The 22,668-nt window shown below is 34.4% G+C and overlaps 1 protein-coding gene across 9 annotated transcripts in view; it reads left to right on the top strand.

Annotated features, from left to right (window-relative positions):
* LOC101686034 (WD repeat containing planar cell polarity effector) overlaps positions 1–22,668 on the top strand; it is a 531,713-nt gene that overhangs the window by 117,009 nt on the left and 392,036 nt on the right. For 4 of the 9 annotated variants that reach the window (XR_006606054.1, XM_045077900.1, XM_045077901.1 and 1 more), the window contains exons 2-6: positions 12,166–12,250; positions 17,148–17,195; positions 18,042–18,092; positions 19,964–20,034; positions 20,316–20,375. Coding sequence is in view for 8 of the 9 variants with exons in the window: in XM_045077900.1 (XP_044933835.1) it covers positions 12,190–12,250; positions 17,148–17,195; positions 18,042–18,092; positions 19,964–20,034; positions 20,316–20,375 (291 nt within the window). In the remaining variant the exon portion in view is untranslated. Of the gene's footprint in view, positions 1–9,993; positions 10,045–12,165; positions 12,251–17,147; positions 17,196–18,041; positions 18,093–19,963; positions 20,035–20,315; positions 20,376–22,668 lie in introns of those variants that run through there. The other 5 variants (XM_013051097.2, XM_013051094.2, XM_045077899.1 and 2 more) reach the window with 5 other exon arrangements.

Below are 22,668 nucleotides of genomic sequence, written 5' to 3'. Positions count from 1 at the left end.
CCTTAACGTATTTAACATTCAGTTGTAAAATATTAATAATTCATGTTGGAACTTATTTTTGTATTATCTGTAAAGTTTGTTAAGTAAATATTGTGAAGATTTTTTAGTGCCTAAGAAATACCAGTTTTATCAGATGTTTTAGTTATATCAGTTTACTTACAAACTATTGATATACTAATTAAAAATAATCCTTAACTAGTCATTCAAGTAACTTCCTCCAAGGGCTTTCTAAGCAAAATATATTAAATTTAGCCAGAAAATAGGTTTCACATGTATCTTTCGCCATGGATTAATTATACAAGTCTAAACTGACACCTGTCTCAGGTGCTTAAGCAGAGAAGCTTAACTAAAGGGCTCTATTTAGCCTAGTATTTAGGCAGAGGGAGGTAGAATAGAGAGAGCACTGCATAGATAATCTGTGGACAGGAATTCTAACCCTAAGTGTTCCTGTAACAAGCTGACTGAATTTGTACAAATTACTTTACCTCCCTAGACCTCAGTTTTCATATCTGTAAATTAAGAGATTTAGAGTCTGTCTGAGTTGATTTCAGTTGGGGGAGGGGAGGCAAATGGACTCCTTGCAAAAACTGCTATTCCTTGCCCAGAAAAATAGTTATGTGCACGTGTACACCATAGGTATGCAGGCAAATATGTGCACATTTTAGTACATAATTTCAAAGGGTTACTGTGAGGATTAAATGGAATAATGAATATAAAACGCATTAAGTAGGCATTTAAAAATTGTTATACCCCCTTTACTTACCCACATTGGGAGGGCTCTTTAGCTTTTAAGTTTTGATAAAAGCCACAGAAAAAAGTTTTTCAAGTCTCTTTTGGAGGAAAAGAAAAGATTTTAAAGTATACAACTATCAGATTGCATGAGATATTCCACTTTTTAAAAGAAGCCACTTCTTTCAACAGTTACTAGGGTTTGTTTTTTAGAGGAGGGGGTGGCAATCTGTCATCAAAGTGTTGACAAGTGAAATCTGACAAGGTTGAGGTGGTATAGCTGGAGGCCACTTTAAATTTTTTCACTGTCTTTTCTATTTGAAGAGAAAGGATCTCTTTTCTTTTTTCATTCTTGCTCACTTTGCAGCAGTCTTTGATTTATATGCTTTTTAAAACAGTAAATCTAAATTGACAAATTATTTCGGCAGTTAGCATTGGTTTAGATAAGAGCATTTCAGTGTTCTCTTGTCTTTAACTCAGCTCTTTAGGAATTATTCCTGAAATTCAGTTTATTCTCTCCTCAAAGTCCCTTTTTTTTCTATCCAAGTATAGCATAAAACTATATTTATGGAATTATAATCTCAATTATCATGATTACATTGCCAACATTTCTATTTTTCTTGTCTTTTAATTGTTGTGATTGAAATACATCCTAAAGAGAAGAATTTTAAATCCATATTTTTCTAGATAAGAAAGGTGGGTACATATGGTAGAGGTGGTGGTAGGCAAAGATTATTTTATTTTTGTTATTGTTATTTGCTTATGCAAGCAAATCTGCCCCCCCCCAAATGCCTGGTATAAGCCATTACAATTATTTTGCAAGGTCATGGAAAAAATGTACTTCAACTAGTCTCTTTGAAATAATGGAAATTGTGTATATTCAAAATGAGCATCAGCAACAAGATGTTTGTATTAATGGGAACCTAGGAAATGGCTATGCAAAGGTCAACACTGATCTTTAAATATTAGTAAAATTTAATTTGTTGCGTGTAATGAGTAGAAAGAAAAGGAAACAGGCCACAATAAAGAAGCCATTGATAAATTATCTAAATGTCAAAACTGCATACAATATGGAAAATGTTAAATTGACAAAATCTATTTAACTAAATGAATTAAACAATTTAAACAATGCCTTAGAGAAATATTTTCCAAATTTAAGGAGAACCGGAGATTTATAAAAATCTTTGCCACAGTTTACTTTGGGAAAGTGAAGGGGATCCTACTTTTCTTTCTCGGCATAGAATTTCCTCTAACCTCTTAGTAAGAATGATGCAGTTTTTCTGGGAACATAGGAATCTGTTGCCTTTTGCTTCATCTAGAAATAGCATCATCTGACCAATTGTGAGTTGCTGTGAAGAACCATCTCTGGCCAAGGCATTTTCCACAGCATGAGCTCAGTGGTATTCAAAAAGCTTTCTGTTAAGTTATGCCCAATTTTTAAAACAACATGAATTCTATATTTTTTTATTTTCTTCATATATAAAGTTAATGAAGAATTTTAAAAAGGGCTAAATATGTCCAATCTATAACAAAGTATTAATATTATTAATACACAAAGCGATAACTCAAAAGACGGACAAAGATAGGAGCAAGTAATTTATAGAAGAAACAAAATTGCTTAAAAATACATGAAAAGGTGTTTGAGTTCTTTAATAAATGAAAAATGAAACTGAAAACTACAAGAATCCAATTTTCGCCTAGCAGATTGGGAAAAATGTAAAACTTTGACAGTTCTCCATGTTATTGAGGATATAGGGAAAAAGATAGTCATAGTGTAAGTAAAACTGTAAATTGGCATAGTCATTTTGGAGGCCAATTTGGCATTACCTATCAAAATGTAAGGTGTGCATCTGTGTTTTCAAGGTATTATTTATAAGACAAAAAGTAAAAACAGAGTGTACATTAAGTGGTTAAGTAAATTATGATCACTATCCAGTGGAACATCTTGCAGCTATTAAAAAACAGTGAAGTAAATCTGTGTATGCTGACAGAATATCCATGCTGTGGTGTTTAGTGATAAAAGCAAGTGGTATGTATAGTAAAATCTTGTCTTTACAAAAACACAAAGCAAGTAAGTATGGGTGTGACATACTGTATAAGTATATCAAGAAAATCTGGAAGGCCACATGCTGCGTTGTGCAGTGGCTCTTTTCAAAGTGCAGAGGGCAGCTGGGAGGAGAACGTAGTTATTTTAACATCAAGTATTTCCATATTTGCATTTTTTAAACCAATAAGCATGCATTACTATTGTAATTTTAAAATCCAAGAAGAAACAAAAGATCATACAGTGTCTTAAATTTAAAAGTTACTCTCTTCATTTTTTGTACACTTTTAGGTTATATAGGTTGTTTTAGAAACAAGGATGTCGTAGACCATACTTTTAACACACTGCTTTGTGCTTTTGTTTTTTGCCTTTACCATATAATTGTTGAGTGTTATTTGTTAAATCTAAAATTTCATAATTAAAGTATTACCTTTGAGCATTTATTGAATACTTGCAATTGGTGCTTATTGGTAAATAAATAAGTCCTGAATATTTATACTTAATATTTAGGTCGTAAAGGTGTTCTAGACTTCTGAACTGGTCAAATTTTATATACTATGAAATAACATGTATGACATAATTTACAAAAGATCTAGGTACATTAAAGATAATAATAATATTAGAAAGTAAATGTCACTAAGGGAGCTAAATACTTTGGTGATAACTGCTGTTTGAATAAAATTAAAGGATAAAATTATCAGTATTATAGGCAATTACTTATGCAATACCAGCAATAATACTGAGTTCTTTTCATCTTCAAAGCATTGTACAGCATTAATTAATCCTTACAGCATTGTTGCAAATGTAGGTCAATATCATTATCCCTATTTTTGTAAGTGGGGAAATTGAGGCAGAGAGATTAAATGGTTTGGGGTAAGTTTGTCATAGCTAGATTAGAATTGAGGCAGTTTTGGCCCACAGCCCAGCATTCAGAGCAGTAGAACCACACCTTCTTTAGAAGACTTAATCTGTGTGTCTTTGATAAAACATTACTTCTCATTAAACTATACTGAGGTCATCTCTACATTGAGACTCCGAAACAAGTTTGATCATCACTATATAACCATTAAATAAAACACATAGGCCGTTTTTTCTTCCCTGGTTTTCCTGACACTGTGTTGTCAGGTTTTTTTTTTACACTATACTGTCTTAATCTCTTTTTCATTGTTTTCCTGTTGGAGATTACTAACATATCTATACTGATTTTATTTTTCTTTTGGGATCTTATTCAGTGGTTTTAGCTTTCTATTCAGAAAATCCCAAAATAGGTTTTGTACAGTTTAGCCCCCTTTTCTTTACTTCTAGCTATCAGGTAGACATTTCTATCCGTATCTACTTTTATACCTTAAATTTCCACTGTGTTAAAAATTCAGCTAACCTACATTGGCAAGACTTGCTCCTTTTCTAGACCAACCTGTTTCTATATATGTTTTATTCCAACTCCTGTTTTTGAAACTAGAATAAACCAGGTGGGAAGAAGTCTGTATAAGGGATTCTTGTAAACTGGGTGTGACTAAGAAAAATGATAGTTGTGAGTCCTTCACCAGAGTGAAGAAGCTGAATCACAGTATAAGGAAGAGGAAGAGCCAGAGTTAAAAACCGAGGGATGAGGGAAAGGTAAAATAGGAGACCAAGTAACAAAGTCAGTGGCTGGGAGGATTGAGGTGCGTGGATTGAGTGGTTAAGGCAGTTGTGAGCAGAATATACTCGTACCCTTTTAGAACCTGGCACATGTAATGGAGACATGCCTGCTCAGTGGAGCCATGTTCAAGGCAAGGGTCACTATCTGAGCGGTAACCTAGGTTCTCATTCCTTGGTGGTTACTCCAGATTCTTCCTTCTTTCTCACTTCTACAATTCATTAGTCCCCATATGCTGTTGATTCTTCAAAAGATGACTTGAATCTGTTTTTTTTTTATAATTTACTTTCCTAGTTGCTACCATCCCATTTCATGTTCTTGTTACTGAATATTAGTGTTACCTGTTACTGTGTTACTTTTTGAACAGGTCACTTGTATCCTATTCCTACATTCCTCCAATATTCGCATCTACCAGTTAATTGTCCAACAACCATTCAGATCTGTTAGTTACTTTTTCTAAAATCCCTTACCAGATCAAAAACTTGCCATTCTTCCTCATTAGCTTTCCAGCAGATGTAAAGTCCTCACAACTGAGTATGGCATTCAGACTTCCTTAGTGTGGCCCTGATTTCTCTCTTCTATTTGTGCACCAAACCAATTGCTTATTATTTCTAAAATAAGCCTTGCAACTTACGCTTTTGCATATTATTCCCTCATTTTTCTCTCACCCTCTCTCAATATCTAATAATCCTCAACTTTATACTTTATAAGAACATTTCTTCTACTTTGTAAGAACATTTCTACTTTATAAGAACATTTCTTTATCATCGAACTAGAGCATCTACTGAGCACCCCTGGCCCTTTGTTGCTAAATTAGCACTGACCACAAACCTCTTACTGATTTTGTGGTTATTTTATCTGTTTCACTGGATTATCGCTGTCTGATAGTAGAGACCCTACTTTGTAAATCTTTATATCTAGGACTTGGAATAAAATGTCGTACACCTAAGGTGCTCAAAATATTGGTAATATTTAATTAATATAATTTAATTGATAATATAATTAATGTCATAGACTCTCTGAGGTGTTAATGACCCAGTGTTTTTAACACTCTGGTCTTTTTTTTTTTTTTCTGTGGATTCAATCCAAGCTTGAGGTCTTTTTATTTTGAGACTCCTCTGTCCTTTTACACAAATTTTATCATTTCTTGTTTGGTTTAGTGTTGGATATTTCAAAATATTTTTTTAAATCCTTAGTTTCTGATAATGTGACATTGATTATGTTCATGCCTGTGCTTAACAGATATTAATGTAATTCTGTGTCGATGGCATTGATGAGATTATCGGTGAATACACTGTATTTTATGTAATTTGAAAATTACCTATTGATGACTAAAACACTTAATATAAATTAAACCAAAAGTTTATCTTTAATTTATGCTATTTAGTTGTCTTTATTTTTGTACATTTTGAATTGGTGAATAGATATTCCTCAGAAAATCTATTGGTAATAAGTAGCAAGTTTACGCTCTAAGTTTATGCGCAAGGAAAATACCCTTGGGCTCTCTGAGGTATTGTGCTGATACACATTTATTTTCAATGTCTTGTTGGTACCCGATATCATTTATCTTTGTTAAACCACAGTAGTGTCTTCTGTTGGTTAATTATTTCCTTTCCCATCATATTTTACTTCAAGGCCCTCAAGCCTCCTTCCCAAAGCAGTCAAAATAGCTGACTTAAAAAAGCATGAAAGAGGGGCACCTGGGTGGTTCAGTGGGTTGAGCCTCTGCCTTTGGTTCAGGTCATGGTCTCAGGGTCCTGGGATTGAGCCCCACATCAGGCTCTCTGCTCAGCGGGGAGCCTGCTTCCCCCTCACTCTCTGCCTGCCTCTCTGCCTACTTGTGATCTCTCTCTCTGTCAAGTAAATAAATAAAATCTTAAAAAAGAAAAAAAAAAGCATGGAAGACAAATACTCTGCAAATATTTTATTTAGTGGCAAGAAATCTGTACCTCTAAAACGTAAGTTTTTATTTTATTTTATTATTTTTTTTAAGATTTTATTTATTTATTTGAGAGAGAGAGAGAGAGCATGAGAATTGGGAGGGTCAGAAGGAGGAGCAGACTCCCTGCTGAGGAGGGAGCCGGATGTGGGACTCAATCGCCGGACTCCAGGATCATGACCTGAGCCGAAGGCAGTCACCCAACCGAGCCACCCAGATGCTCATATTTTTATATTTCAAAAGAAAATTATCAAAAGTTAAACAGGTTATAGCATCTTAGCACAACTGTTTTTATTTTGCATGTTACTTCCTTAAAATTTAGTCTATAGTAACAATTACTCTACTCTTAAGGCAAATAAATAGTAGTTTTTTTGTAATGTAACCTGTTTGCGGGGGAAGGCTTTAAACTTTTAAAAAATGTAGGTAAAAGAAGGTCCTGTAGGATCCTCTCATCTCTGGCCTCAAAATTTGGGCTATCATTGATTCTCCCCCTATAGAACAATCATCCATATTTAGGTAAAGATTAATTAATTTATTTTTTTTAAAGATTTTATTTATTTATTTGACAGAGAGAGATTACAAGTAGGCAGAGAGGCAGGCAGAGAGAGAGAGGAGGAAGCAGGCTCCCCGCTGAGCAGAGAGCCCGATGCGGGACTCGATTCCAGGACCCTGGGATCATGACCTGAGCCGAAGGCAGCGGCTTAACCCACTGAGCCACCCAGGTGCCCCTAAAGATTAATTTAAATCATGCTTTTTATTCTCTCATGGAGACTGGAAGTTTAGATTCAGAATGGCCTTCTGAGACATCTGGGACTGTCACCAACTACCTTACAAAATTAAGGTAAACAGAAAATTGTGAAAGCTTAAGAGTTATTTTAAAATAATAAATACGGGCATTTTCTTGTTGCTTTGGTTTTTCCTTCTGTAGTTCTTTTTATTTGGATAATTCTTTGCTATATTTTTTATTCATTCGTTCATTCTTTCATATTTCCCCTTAAATAGCTACTTTTGTTCTAGTTATAAATCATGCAATGGGTTTTATTCTCAAAGAAATGTACAAGGGCACTGAGTAGGGCAGCATTTCTCAGCTAACTTTTTTAGGCTCTCTGCTCATTCACAGCAGCCAGTTTACTGCTTACACCTTGATCCCACAATGTAGAATCCAGCATTCTTCTGAAATTCTTTTCTTCCCTCCTTCAAAACAACTATTTATGTACTAATACAATATTTGAATAATACAAGCTCAGTCTTGACTACTTACTCCAGGCAAATTTTTCAAACATGGAAATAACAAGCATTCTTTTTCACTGGTGGCATTCTTGAGTAAGAAGGAAAATTTAAAGGTTTACACCTTTTAAAAAAAAAAACAAAAAAACAAAAAAAACCCCTGCACAGTGTAAAGATGGCAAAATATCATGAAGACTAGGAAGGATATTGACTTGTTTTCCTCTCACTGTGCCCAGTTTTATTATAGGTTTTTATAAACTTGTTTTATTTGCTCCATTAATTCTCTTCAGTATTATACGGTCTTACTGGTAGATATTTAAAGTTCAGGGGAAAAGGAGGATGAATAACCCTCACTTGACTATCTTTGGCCCTCCTGCTATAGAACGATTCCTGCAAAGCCTCCTCCTTAATTATATATATTTTGGGGGGACTCTACAGGAATTGTCACAAGTGCTTATAAACAAATACAGTCATCATTTACTAATGGACATGGGCTATTTTCTTTTTACTTGCCTCACCTACTACTTGCTAGGCTTGCTCCATCAACTGATCATTGCTGATATTACTCCTTGGCCACCATGTCTACTTTTGCTGAGTATAGATCCATTTTGTCCGGATACCATCACTCCTGCTGAGCATGTCAATCTAAAGGGCTGCCAGTCCTGCTTGCTTTCTACTGGGTATCATCCCCTGCAGCCACTTCATTACCCTTATACCAAATGTCCCCTAAGGGGACCACAGAGAGGTCCTTTATAAAGCAAAATGTCTCTCTCTCCCCTTTGTCCTGTATTTTTTTTTTAAATTAAAGATTTTATTTACTTATTTGGTAGAGAGCAAGAGAGCACAAGCAGAGGGACAGGGAGAAGCAGGCTTCCTGCTGAGCTGGGAGCCCAGTGCAACAATGCAGGGTACCATCCCAGGGCCGGGGATCATGAACTGAGCTGAAGGCAGACACTTAACTGATTGAGCCATCCAGGTGCCCCTGTCCTGTATTTTTTAGTTGGAAACTGGAGCAGTATTGTTCGTATAGGGCATTTTTCGCTGTCTTTGTACCCCATTGAGACTAGACATGAACCCTTGGTGCTGAGCTGGAAGACAAATCTAGATCATAGACTCAAACATGTACTGTTGTCAGGATTTCTCTTTATGTCCAAATATAAAGGGTCATGGCCTTTGCATTTGACATTTGAAGCTCTCCATGGACCTCATTTTGCTTGTTCTTCCCTAAACTCTGTTATTTCTGAGTACTTTAGGATTTTTAGACTTAGTAAAAATATGGGCTGTGGATCTCTTGGTTTTCAGGTTAAAAGCATTACTCATTCTTAGAAATAGCCAATGTGGGGAATGTTAGGTGGCTCAGTAGGTTAAGCATCTGCTTTTGTCTCTGATCATTATCCCTAGGTCCTAGAATCGAGTCTTTTATCGGGCTCCTTGCTCAGCAGGAGCCTGTTCCTCCCCTTGCCTACCACGCCTGCCTCCTGCTTGTGATCTCTCCCTCTCTCTCTTTCTTTCTGACAAGTAAATAAATAAAATCTTTTTAAAAATAGCAAATGTAGGAAAATTATTCTTTACTCTCCACTTCTGTTATCAGGGGAAAGTTGACAAATTCTTTATTATTGAATTAACTTAAATGAAAAAACAGTTTCAAGTGCAGACTGCTTTTGATATATAAGTAAAGGTATGGCCCTTTTGGCTTTAGCTATAAAGTTTTTTTCATATTTAGTTTGCATAATAAGACTTTTTTATTTAGCTACTAACAGCTAAACTTCAACCTTGTCTTTGCCCACGTTGTCATAAATTCTAATTATTGGTGTCTGAGTAAACACTAAATTGAAGAATAAGTTTTTATTTTCTAGTATAGCCTAAAAGTTGTGACTTCTGTTGCTTTATATCAGAGGAAATGTGCTCCTGTTTCATCATGGTTTCTCTCTGCTCCCAGGGAAATATTAATCCGTTTGCATGTCCTGATTCAAATACTTTCTCTTGTGTAAAAACTCGTCCACAAATAGATGTTTTCCTTCATAAAACCCCTATTGTACTTATTCTTCTTTCATTTCACCTTGTGAAATTACTATACAATGTGGAAGATTGTAATACACTCCCTGTGTTTTTTTCCATATAAATATGCATAATGTTAGACATAGTGAGTAATAGCAGTAGTAGCAACAACAATGGTAACAATAAATTAATTGAATAAAAGTATCCTCACAGTAGTCCTGAGGTAGGTACTTTATTATACCCATTTTATATATGGGGGAGTTTAGAGAAATTATGTCAGTTGTCCAAGTTGGCTAACAAACTGAGAAATTAAAGTAAGAAATCAGGCAGTTTGAGTCTAGAATCTATACATTAAGCTTACTAAATTGCAAATAAATATTTATTTAATTTATTAAGTGTTTCTTTAAACAAACATTCCAGGCCTCACCCATCCAAATAAGAAGGGTGCTGTTTACATATTCTAATAAGGTAAGTATTTTGGTTTTAAAAAATGTGTAACCCTAAAGTAATAATCCTGAAATAAGCCTTGTAAAACTAACTGAAAGTAATTCCAAAGACTATGGCTTTGGGAATATTTTGAGTATAGTAGCATCGCTAGAGTCACTCCAAAGGAAACAACTCTGAGATAATGCCGAGTTGAATTGAAAAACTTGTAATGAGCTTAATATCACTTTTTCTCTACTGTCTGCTGATAAGGAACTTCATCCTCTTTCATAGTAATGAGGTCCACTAGCTCTTCTGCCCCCTAACTGTATACAGTGGCAGTCCCCTCTGGTGACATTTGGATAGATTTGGAGACTGATGAGTCCTTTGTTTTATCTCCAGCCTTTAAAGGCACTTGAGTTCAAGGAAGAGAGTAACTCAGATCAATCCAAATATTTGTTATTTTTATAGCCCGTTTCCTTGTGACCCTTTTCAGCTTCATTTTTCCATTTTCTACCATGTATTTTAATCTACCACCATGCCTGGGATATGCCATCCTTTTACTCACACTACTACTTGTTCTCCCTCTCACACCTCTAGATAGCCCAATACCAGAGTGTGCTGTGGTTTTAAGCACAGATTCTGGAGCCAGTCTGCTTATATTCAAAGCCTGCCTCAGCTACCTGCTGGCCAGGTGGCTTCTTAGTGCCTCAGTTTCCTCATTATAGGAGTAGTGATGGTACTACTTCAGAGGGTAGCTCTGAGGATTAAATGATTTAATACATATAAAATGTTTAGAACAATGCTTGTAATGAGGTCAGTATTTAGCAAGTGTTGCCTATTGTCATCATCATCATTTTATTTATCATCGTTTAACTGGTGAAATCCTGTGTGTCTTTGAGGTTCTGCTAACATTTCACAACTCTGTAGCTTCTCAGAGCCCCACATTTCTAGGCAGGCTTGGCCCTTCTTTCATGGTGCCACCTTGTTCACTCTGCCATTTCAGTATTGGCACACTGCATCTTATTATTGAACATGCATCTGTTTTTTGATTATTGATTACTGACTTCAAATGTAAAGGTGAAGGAAGGACGAAAGAAGTTTGTACTGTGTCTAAAATTATTTTGGGTTATCACCCATATGGATAGTGTGAGAAATATTTTTGTCACTCCTAATGTTGAAGAAGCTGGGGGCTTTTTCCTCTGTCTAAAGATGTAATAAAGTGTTTTTCAAGCTTTCTTTGTTATTCAGAAGTTTATTGGAAAGAGCAATTCTTTTATGATCTCCATAAAGAAGATATCAATAGTTTATGTATTTCTGATAGATAGTGAACTATTCCTATAGTATAGTACTGTATGTATTTCTAAGCAAACATTTGGAAGCTATATAAATTTCTTTCAAATACTTGTAAAATGTTGACATTTTTTTCTGATTCATATTGGCCTTTCTCCAGTAGTCCAAATGAATGACATACTACTTCATGAAAAAGTATCAGTAATATCCATCCCTAGCCCCTGATATTAAAACTGGGAGGAAATACACTATGTACTGTTTTGTTATCTTGTCTTTTTTTTAATGTATTTAGAGTAGAATTTCTCCATCTATCATGACATGCAGATTAACAAACTAATCTGAATCCTAATGTGGTTTTACACTATTTACCTTTAAGTAAATGTTTCTTGTAATAGTAACAATATACCATTTACCTTGCAAATTCCACTTTAATTAGCTTGTTTGTATGTGGGAGATCATAAATATGTGCTTTGTATATTAAAAGTACACCACAAAATGTGTTTGTATGAATTAATTATTTAACAGATGTTTCCTTTTCTTAGAATGTTTTAAAAATGCTTAAATACTAAATAATTTTAAATATACTCAGAGCCTTAAAAATCAAACAACTAACTTAAAATTCGAATACATATATTCTTCTTACCATGTTTCTCAGTGAAATGGCATAGTACATTTAGGAAGAGTGTATTTTTCTTTTTTCTAGAGTTTATTTCTGGATAGTTAACCAAAGATATGTTAAAATATGTTTATTTTAATGGACCCCATATCTCAAATATGAGTAGTGTCAAATAATTCTGTTATTTCTCTAAGGGATCCTGGTTTTATTGACAGTAGAAGATAATTGTCATCTCTTTTTAACTATTTTTTAAACAGGACAGAGATTTCTTCTACCATCAGATGTCTTTCTGCTTGACTGAACTGCACCTGTGGTCTTTGAAGAATACCTTACACATTGGAGGTAAATGAGCTCTGGGTTAATTTTAGTATTTTTCAAGTATAAGTTATAACGTTATAAGTAAGTACTAGCAAAGTATAGAGCCTGCACTCTCTAGCTAGAGTTGCATAATTTTCTTATACTTACTGAAAATATTGGCTAATGAAAAATAATTCTTTTTAGTTACTCTGAATAAGTTATTTTTTTCAACTTGAGTTAGATTTTATGTTGTGAAAATTAATTTTATTGGCCTAATGTTTGTTTCTTTTTAAGATGAAATACATGTTCATTTTTTTCCTGAGAGTGCTCATAACTACTCACTTATATTAATAAATATTTGCAGGCTAGCTAGCTAATGGTAATCGTATTTCTACTTGATATTAATAAAATATATCAAACATACAGCTAAGATGTACAATTATGTTCATGTTTTTTCATTTCACATTTTTGGGGACAGGAGTAGTGTAATTATATTTTAATGATGCTTATTAGTTTTATAGCATAAAGTATGTATTGCTAAGAAATAGGTTTTAAAAAATCTTCTTCTCTTGGATTATCCAAAACAACTCTAGTAATCAGGAGGAGAGTTTTATTTATATGCCTTTAGCATCATTACTAAGAAGATGGTTTGCCTTGCAAATGTAATTATAATTTCACTGTCTACTTTGCCCAAAATGTGCTAAGAATAGAATTTCCAGTTAAGCAAGGTAGATTTAACACACATTTGCTTCCTCCCTAAATTCTTCTCAAATGAGAGAGTAAGTGAATTAAAATAAAGAAGTCATAAATCCACAAGGACAAGAGAGGAGAGGAGAGGGGACTATTGCAATTGGGCAATTTTTGGAAGATGGAAGAGATGGAGGAGTTAGCAAAGCTTCAAAATCTGAGTATCAAATGTCAACAGAAAAGAATTCCAAAGACAGTCACTTTGTGTCTCAAAATTCTAGAAAGATAAGTTTGAGAAGCCAGATACTGCAGAAGGATGGGGATTCAGCATGAGGAGGGTGAAAACAAAGGGACTTGAAAGTTTGCTTAAGAAGTAGTGAGATACCTCTCATACATGGGGAAGTATTTAATTAGAGAGGTTCTAGACTTGGAGACATCAGCCCCAGGAAAAGAAGACAGGGGAAAGGTTCAGAAGTGAAAACAGTAATGAAGTGAAAACCTACATACTGATGGGTGAATTCCTCTTAATCCCACTTGATTTTGAAATGTATCGCAGCCAGTTGTATACTTTCCAAGAAAGAGGGAGTTTGAGGGCCGGGAGCAACTGCATGACCCCAGAGAGAAGCCCTGTAGACATTGATATTTGAGGAGTCCTCCAGTGAAGCACCCTAGTCCCTGGCTGATGAGTTGAAGCCCACTGGTTGGCAAACCCTGTTCATGTACACAGAGCTTCTAATCAGCTTTCTAGTACCTCATTTTTAAATATTAAGAGCAAGAAACAAAATACAGAAGTTTCAGAAAACTGGAGAGTTATTCTGACCTCATGGAAATTGAAAATAGCACAAAAAATTTTTAAACTCAAAAAAAAAATTCTCTCCAAAAATAGAAGAGAAAAAAAAAAACCACACAGGGAGAAATTCAGCTTATTTCACTACTAGTTAAAGTATAAATTGGTCCAACCAGTTTAGGAAACCATTTGGCATTATCTAGTGTAGTTGAAGCTGTATGTCATGTATTGACCAGTAATTCCACTCCTGGCTATATACTCTAACAAAAGCCCCCACACTTGTGTACCAGGAGACATGTACCAAAATGTTCATAATAGTTCTGTTATGACGCAGGAAACTAGAAACAACCCAGCAAGAGAATGGTTAAGTACATTTACGCAACAGAGAAAGTAAACAACAATGGAATGATGTCTTCAAAATTCAGAGAGAAATTATTTCCAACTTAGTATTCTTTTTCCAGCCAGATAGTCAGTCAGTTGTGAGAAGACATTTTCAGCTACGTAAATACTCACCAAATTTACCTTCTTTTTCTCATTAAACTACCAGAGCATATGTGTCTTGCCAAAGAAGGGAATTAAATCAGGACAGAAGACACACCTGTCTAGTCAAGAAAATAAACATTGTCTGTGCATCAAACCTAGAAGTTAGGTGGTCCAGAATAGTACAGGATCATGAGGCTCTAAGGGAGATGTTACCAATGAAAAAAATTATACTGATTGTCAGAGTATATTGGAGATTAGTAAGCATTAACATTCTTAAAAAATATTTTATTTACTTATTTGAGAGAGAGTGTGACCACAAGCTGGGGGGAGAGGGGAGAGGGAGAATCAGACTTTCCACTGAGCAGGGAGCCTGATGTGGGACTCAATCCCTGGATCCTGGGATCATGACCTGAGCCAAAGGCTTAACTGACTGAGCCACCCAGGCACCGTGTTAACATTTTTTTTTCTTTAAAGCAAATGAAAAGTCCATTTTTAATGTCAGGGAAGTTATTTAAAAAAAGGAAATGCAATTATAGTGTACCTTCTCCATGGTTTGGTTGTGAGTATCTATGTATTCATTAATATTGTAAGCACTGAGTTAACCAAAAATTGTGCTCTAATTATATTGGAAAGATATGGAGAAGTGAAGTTAAGCGTCTGTAGGTAGAGAGGGGTACACAGTGGTAAAAGATAACTGAATTCTCAATTTCCATAGTGGATAGGCAATAGATAATATCTACAACTGAAGAATCAAGAAATAATAAAGTAAGAAAACTTTAAATATGGAGGAATATACAGAAGAAACAACTCATAATTGCAAATAGTTATCTCTAAGGAGAAGGTATTAACGGCTAGTAGATACACAGTGTGGCAGTGTTGCTTATGTTGAAAGACTCGAGTAGTATATCCTAATTTTTTAAAACCCTGCACATTTTTGAATTAGATAATTTTAAAAAGATCAAAAGCCAAAAATAGCCATCTTTTTATATCCGCAAAGACACTGGTAATATCATAATTAGTGATATTTTTTTAGAAAGCTCAAAAAGGTATCAATGCAAACATTTTTTAAAAAGAAGTATGAGGTGGGGTGCTGGGTGGCTCAGTGGGTTAAGCCTCTGCCTTCAGCTCAGGTCATGATCTCAGGGTCCTGGGATCGAGCCCCGCATCTGGCTCTCTGATCAGCAGGGAGACTGCTCCCCCTCACCCCCGCCTGCCTCTCTGCCTACTTGTGATCTCTCTGTCAAATAAATAAATAAAATCTTAAAAAAGAAGAAGAAGAAGAAGAAGTATGAGGGGTGCCTGAATGGCTCAGTCAGTAGAGCTTGTGACTCTTAATCTTGGAGTGGTAGGTTTGAACCCCACACTAGATGTAAAGATTACTTAAATAAATTTAAAAACTTAAAAAAAAAAAAAAACTCATGTCCTTTTATGGTCTTTATAGTTCTGTTCTAGAGTTGTGAATATTTGGCTGCAGCTAATGTTTGGCTGCAGCTAATGATGAAGAATTACACTAGAATTACTTGTGTTTATAATAGTTATGGTTCTTAGATTTTTTTAAAAAAAACTGTTTATTGAAGTAAACATATATATTGCAAAGTATAAAGATCGTAAGGGCATGTTTTAAACTATCAGAGAATAACACACCATAAAATCATCATGTAGTAAAGTATTATCAGTCTCTTTGGAGTCCTACTTATCGCCTTTCCCTTTCCCTTATTAGATATTTTCAATCTATCTAATAGAAATAAACTGTATTCTTAAAAGTTATATGTCGTGGGGTGCCTGGCTGGCTCAGTTGGTAGAACATGTGATTCTTCATCTCAGGATTGTAAATTTTAGTCCCAAATTGGATGTAGAAATTACTTAAAAATAAAATCTAAAAAAAAAAAGTTATATGTCCCAATTAGTGTCATGATGAAAAGAATGGAGCTTTAATAAGTACACAGGATTGACTGTTTAGAAAAACTCTATTTAAAAAGTTAATTATGTGGGGTGCCTGGCTGTCTCAGTTGGTAGAGTATGTGACATTTGATTTTGGTGTTGTGAGTTTGAGCCCCATGGTGGATATAGAGATTACTTAAATTTTTAAAAAATAAAAATAAAAATTGTAGCTGTAATACATTTTTGGGGGGAAGTTTCATGTTTCAGTTTGAGAAAGTTTGGAACAGTTAGTCACTAGGGGGCAGCCTGTACTGCTTCCACTTCTTTAGAAACAGTTGGATCCTTTTGTTAGTAACTAGAATTATTTTGCATGGAGGGAAACAACTATTACTTAAAAGAAAAAAAATATTTCACTATTCACAGATAGGAGTAAAATGGACAAAATTATTTGGTTTTCCTGTAATTCAGTTGAAGGACAGAGTCCTTGGTTAAATCACTGTCAACATCTAGGAAGCCTTGCTTTGCTTTTGTATCCCTGAGAGAGCACCTGAATTAGAACGGGTTTGGAAGATTTTTGTGTCTAAGCAAACTTCAGATAACTTAACCATACTTTCCTCTTTCTCTCCTGGATATTTCCCCCAAGCACCATACTAGATTCAAACTATGCTGGAGTAAAGAAAGCAATAGCTCAGAATCCAACAGTTAGGGCAGTTTTTTTTCCATCCTCTAATTTCTTCATTTGGCATTGCATAGAAGCAGTTCTTTTTGATAGCACCCTCTGAAAAATAGAAGAAGTGTGAAAGAGAAAAGTTGGTCCTCCTTGATTTCAGTTAATTTTACTACTCTTTTCCTCATGCCCTTCTGGTTTTTTGTAAATCTTTTAAAATTAGATTGACATATAGTCCAGTTCCTGCATATTCCTAAAATCTGGACATGAACTCATGTCCAGATACTTTTGAACTTATTTATTTCTAGTAACATAAAAAAATTGTTTCTCTCTTTTCCTACCCACCCCATAACCCCAGTCCTGCTGTATAATATGGTTTGGCTTCTTATTCTCCAGAACTTTTTACCATACCTAATTTTATTTCTTCTTTTCCATAGACAGAGACATAGGGATCTATCAGTATTATGATAAGAAAGACCCACCAGGTAAAGCATCTGTTCTACTCAAATAATTTTTATAAATGCAATATTCTGAACTATATAGTACTGACCATTAAAAACTTTTTTGAGCTTAGGTAAATTCTGAAATTAAAAAAAAAACAACTCATTTCCATTCTTTAGAAAAATACTGAGGTTGATATCTGTTCTATATAAAATAGAGTAAAATTGAGAAAATGCCATGGAAGGACATGAAAATTGTCATTTTACTTCTGATCCAACTGATAACTGGACAGTCTATTCACGTTTATCTATCAGTGTCCCAGTAGAGGGCATTGTTAATGCGTGGGTCCCACTGTTGCTGGCCTCCCGGATCCTACCTGATATCTGAAATAGGCATTTCTGAGTGAATGATCAATTTTCTTTATCTGATTAATCCTGTTAATCCCAGAAGTTTCATGACGGGCCAAAAGGTCTTTCTAGCTAGTTACTTCCTGGTTTGGTCTCCGTTGAAGTGGGGCTTGTGTGGGCATCCTGTGTGCTTAGCTTGGTGGTTAATAGGCTAACTTCATGGTTCTGATGACAGACTTAAGCAGCTTCTGTTCTGGACTCGGGTGCAGTTCTCTTCCCTATGTGATGAGACTGTGAGCTCAGGATATTGGCCCACCTGTTGTGCTATGTAAGCCTTTTTACTACAAATTTAGGCAATACCTATATGAAATGGACCCACATAATAGCATATTTTTTCCAATTGCCTTTAAAAAATTTAGTATAATTTATTAGTCTCAACAGTGTGCCTAATGTACATTATATATGTGCGTTTAAAAATACAAAATATTTTAATTAAAATAATTTCCACTTTTTTTTCTTCTTTCCTTGTTTCTCCTGCCACAGTATCAGTGACAGAGCATGGTAACTTAGCAGAAAAGCAGAAACTGGCAGAATGTAAGCTTACTTTATACTTTTTTATAATTATTATAAAACTAGAACTTTAATATTCCTGAAGATTCAGTGTTAAAATATATTTTAAGCTTTCTGCACAAATAGAAAATGTTACTCCTTCCAAATTTCTTAAAATTATAAATTCCCATTGTTTAGGTATATAAACATATGAGTGACAATTATATTTGGTAAGCATTTCTAATGTAGATCATTGAAATCTCTATCCAGTATTGATAGATGCCTGTGTAAACATAAACTTCCTTAACGAACCATATTTATTTATATCATTTAATATATTTAAAATAAGTGTATCAGCACGCCTGGGTGGCTCAGTGGGTTAAAGCCTCTGCCTTTGGCTCAGGTCATGATCCCAGGGTCTTGGGATCAAGCCCCACATCAGGCTCTCTGCTCCATGGGGAGCCTACTTCTTCCTCTCTCTCTCTGCCTGCCTCTCTGCCTGCTTGTGATCTCTGTCTGTCAAATAAATAAATAAAACCTTAAAAAAAATAAGTGTATCATATTTAAATTCTGATAACATTTTGTTATATGTACCATGCCTGAGTTGTTAGTATGTTTTACCCATTTTAAGAAAATAAAATTTGTAAAAAAAAAAAAAATTTGCAATGAAAGATGGCTTTAGAGACTTGAAATTAAATATAATTTAAGTTTTATTTGGAATACAGGTGGAGCTGAAAGTCCGACTTGTTCTCTTGTTTTAAATGGGCAAGCTGGCAGTTTTTTTCAATGCTGTATTAGTGACTGCAATATAAATTTAAAACTTTGCACATATGCTCTATACATCATACATTATGTTTATAGAATGAAATTAATTTGCTGAAATAAGATTATAGTAATTCTACTGTAAAATTTAAATTTAAATATCTGTATATACTGTGTATTAAATGAGTATGCACAGAACATACACATGTATATACAACTCATTTTTAGAATTATTATTTGGGAGAATTCAAAGGTGAATTTATTTTTGTGATGAAATAGATATGATAATGAATTTAACATTTTGTTCTTTTATTTCTTTTCTTTTCTTTTTAAAAAGATGTTATTTATTTATTTGACAGACAGAGAGAGCACAAGTAGGCAGAGCGGCAGGGAGAGGGAGAAGCAGGCTCTCCGCGGAGCAGGGAGCCCAAGTAGGACTAGATCCCTGGACCCTGGGATCATGACCTGAGCCGAAGGCAGCTGCTTAACTGACTGAGCCACCCAAGCACCCACAATTTGTTCTTTTAAATAAAACTTTTTAGTTTGTTTTAGGCTAACATTGAGATTCTGCTAACTAATTTTCTCTTTTAATTAAATGCATTTAAAACAAAACAAAGGCTTATCATTATTGAATTGTGGTGTACATTTTAAAGAGATTCATTTTAAATAAAAAAGTTTTAATAGGTGATGCTTACTTTTGAATTTATATTCTGTGCCTGATATTTTGTGTTTTATTCTTTCCTCAGCATATCCATTCACTCTTAGGAGTTTTTAGGTCTGAGAGGGTTATTTGCAGAATTTGGAATTTCTTTTGGATTGAAGTTCTAATGATTTGTATGAGAAAGTTCATTCTCTGGTAAAGAATTGGTCATTTACAATTAGGTACCAGATTCACAGGACTAGGAAACTTTCCCAGGGATTCTCTGAGCTCTGTTGGTTGTCATCATAAAATTATGATCACTGAGATTGTTTTGTGGTAAAAATCCTGTTCCTATGACAAAGCCTTTCAAAAGGCTGTTATTTGATGATGGAAATGAAGCTCACTTCCTCTCAATTAAGGAGATGTTTTATTTTAATCCTCCTAAGGCACACTTCTAAGCAGTTTCCTTTTTAAATCATGTTTAACTAACTGTAGTACATGTTTCATTTGCCAGCACGAGATTATCTGTGGACACTCAAAAATAGACGCCCAGAGAAACTTCGAGACTCACTCAAGGAGTTGGAGGTATCTTTCCAAAAGTTTCAAAAATGGCAACAAACAAATTTGTTTTAAAACATCTTTCAACAGTTTTAATTTTCATAAAGGATCAACTCTCCTGGTGATGATAGCTTTGCTTTTGTCTAGTAAGGAGTTCCAAAACAGTTGCATCTTTGTGTGGCAAGCTGATCTTTCTTTCTTTCTTTCTTTCTTTCTTTTTTTTAGTGTGCTTGCCAATCAGAAGCACTCTAACTGATAACAACAATGTGTATAGCCAACTGCACTCTCTCTTTTTCTGTTTCCTTCAGGAGTTGATGCAAAACAGTCACTGTGTGCTGAGCAAATGGAAGAACAAATATGTCTGTCAGGTAAAATGGTTTGACATATTTTTGCAGTGTTTAACCAGTGGAGCTGAAAGCTATGCAGTATTTGGTATTCTTGTGTTTTTTGATAGGTAACGGACAAAAACTTTTTAGGAGTGGATATTTCATAGTTTGAATTCTAGTCATGCTAGAACTAACATTATATAGATTGACATAGGCCACCAGGCTGCCTCATTAATTAGTATAGTTGTACTGACACTATGAACACTAATAAAAATGGTATTTTTTTGGTTTATATTTGACTAAATGTTGTATTAGATGTTCCCTGGCATAGATTTGATAATATTTTTGACTGAAGATAAAGCCACAGGACAGAAGGTGTTTTGGCTTATTACTCTAGTGAACATTGATGAGCACCATGCTTATGGAAATCAACAAGTTGTCTAGAGTTAGACTTAATGTAACAAGACATTTGCTCTTATTTTTTTGAATCCTCTAAGTTTTGCTATTTAATATGATAGCCACCAGTCACCGTGGCTATTTAAAAATAAATTTAAACTAATTAAAATTAAATAAAGTTAAAAATTCAGTTCCTCAGTTGTACTATCCATATTTTAAGTGCTCGATAGCCAAATGTTGTCATATGGACAGTTAGATTAAGAACGTTTCCATCACAGAAACTTCAGTTAGCACAGTTAGGGTCTAGAAAACATGAGCCACATCTGGATCTAGATTCAGGATATAATAATTAGTAACCATTGATCAGAAAATAATGGACATTGGCTTAACTTTGTTTATAGGCTTAATAAATTCTAGTTGCCTAGAAAAATCTTACTTGCTTGTGATTAGAGGAATCATTAGTCATTATTCTGCTCATACATGTAATTGAAGTTATATCAATATAACTAATAATTATAACTTTTATGGAATTGAATATCCTGTATGAATTTAAAATCTTATTTGTTTATAATATGATTTATTTTAGGTCTAACTATTCTTGTTTAAAGTTTAGGCCTTTAGCTCTATCCATAAATCTGTAGTGTTGAATTTGTAGTTATTATGAACATATCTTAATTGAGTATTTGAATATAGACTATCATTTTAATGAACTCCAGTTTTTCTTCATTTTTTTGGTTTAAACTAGCTTACTTTTACTCTTAAAGGTAACTAATTAACTCCTCAAGTAGCATAAATGATTTTTTTCCAGAGACTGTTTACAAGGCTGAATTAATATTATTAGCAGCATAATTATACATTCTAAATTTGACTTAGGAGTCTATTGAAAAGGATGAGATTATTTAAAAATTCATAATTTGTTTTCATTAAAGTTTTAATCAAACTTTAAAACTTGAATACAAAATATGCTCCAGAAAGTTTTAAATTTAGTATAACTCATTGTATTTCTCAATGTCATTACTCACCTTAAAAGCAAGCTCAAAATAATTTGACTGGAGGGCAAGCCTACTACCCATAGTAAGAGGTCTGTCTTGTGGCCTCCATCCTTACCACTGCACAGGGTAAGTTGGAACACGTTAGGCATCTTAAAATATGCAGTGAAGCATCCCAATATTCCATTCTTTTTTTTTTTTAATTTAATTTTTTGGAAAGATTTTCTTTATTTGACATAGAGGAAGCACACAAGCAGCAGAAGAGGCAGAGGGAGAGGGAGAAGTAGGGTCCCCGCTGAGCAGGGAGTCTGACACAGGGCTCGATCCCATTACCCCAAGATCGTGACCTGAGCTGAGGGTAGATGCTTGACTGACTGAGCCACCCAGGGACCCCTGAGCAATACTTTTTAAATAGATGCTATTTCATTTTAAATTTTAAGCAAGTTTGTGTGTGTTTTTATGTAGAGAGAATAAGGAGGAAGATGTCCTTCACTGTTAAATTACTTCAGTGTAGAAAAGGAATTTTCATGATAGGATATATATATATATATATTTTTGTTTGTTTGTTTGTTTGTTTTTGTTTTTTTTGACTTCTCTAATTTATACTAGACTGACAGTAGTGGTTTCTTAGTAGTAGTAGTGACAATGAGTCACTTTTAATATTTCCAATGAAATTTATCTTTCTTTATGTTCTGTCATATTTTGTGCTTAATTTTTGAGGTTGATAACTTATTCCTAAAATAGACCTTTTAGTATCAACACATTCTTAATGTGATGATACATTTTATATACATAATTTTAAAAAAATTTTTTGGAGGCATGCTTTTTTAAAGAAAATAAACATGTAATCTATTATTAGCCCCAGGGGTACAGGTCTGTGAATTGCCAGGTTTACACACTTCATAGCACACCCTTCCCAATGTCCATAACCCCACCACCCTCTCCCGACC

Source organism: Mustela putorius, unplaced genomic scaffold (assembly GCF_011764305.1).
Source record: "Mustela putorius furo isolate JIRA1106 unplaced genomic scaffold, ASM1176430v1.1 tig00000224_pilon_pilon_pilon, whole genome shotgun sequence".
Lineage (NCBI taxonomy): Eukaryota > Metazoa > Chordata > Mammalia > Carnivora > Mustelidae > Mustela > Mustela putorius.
The sequence above is the reverse complement of the archived record's forward strand: the minus strand, read 5'-3'. Positions and strand labels throughout refer to the sequence as shown.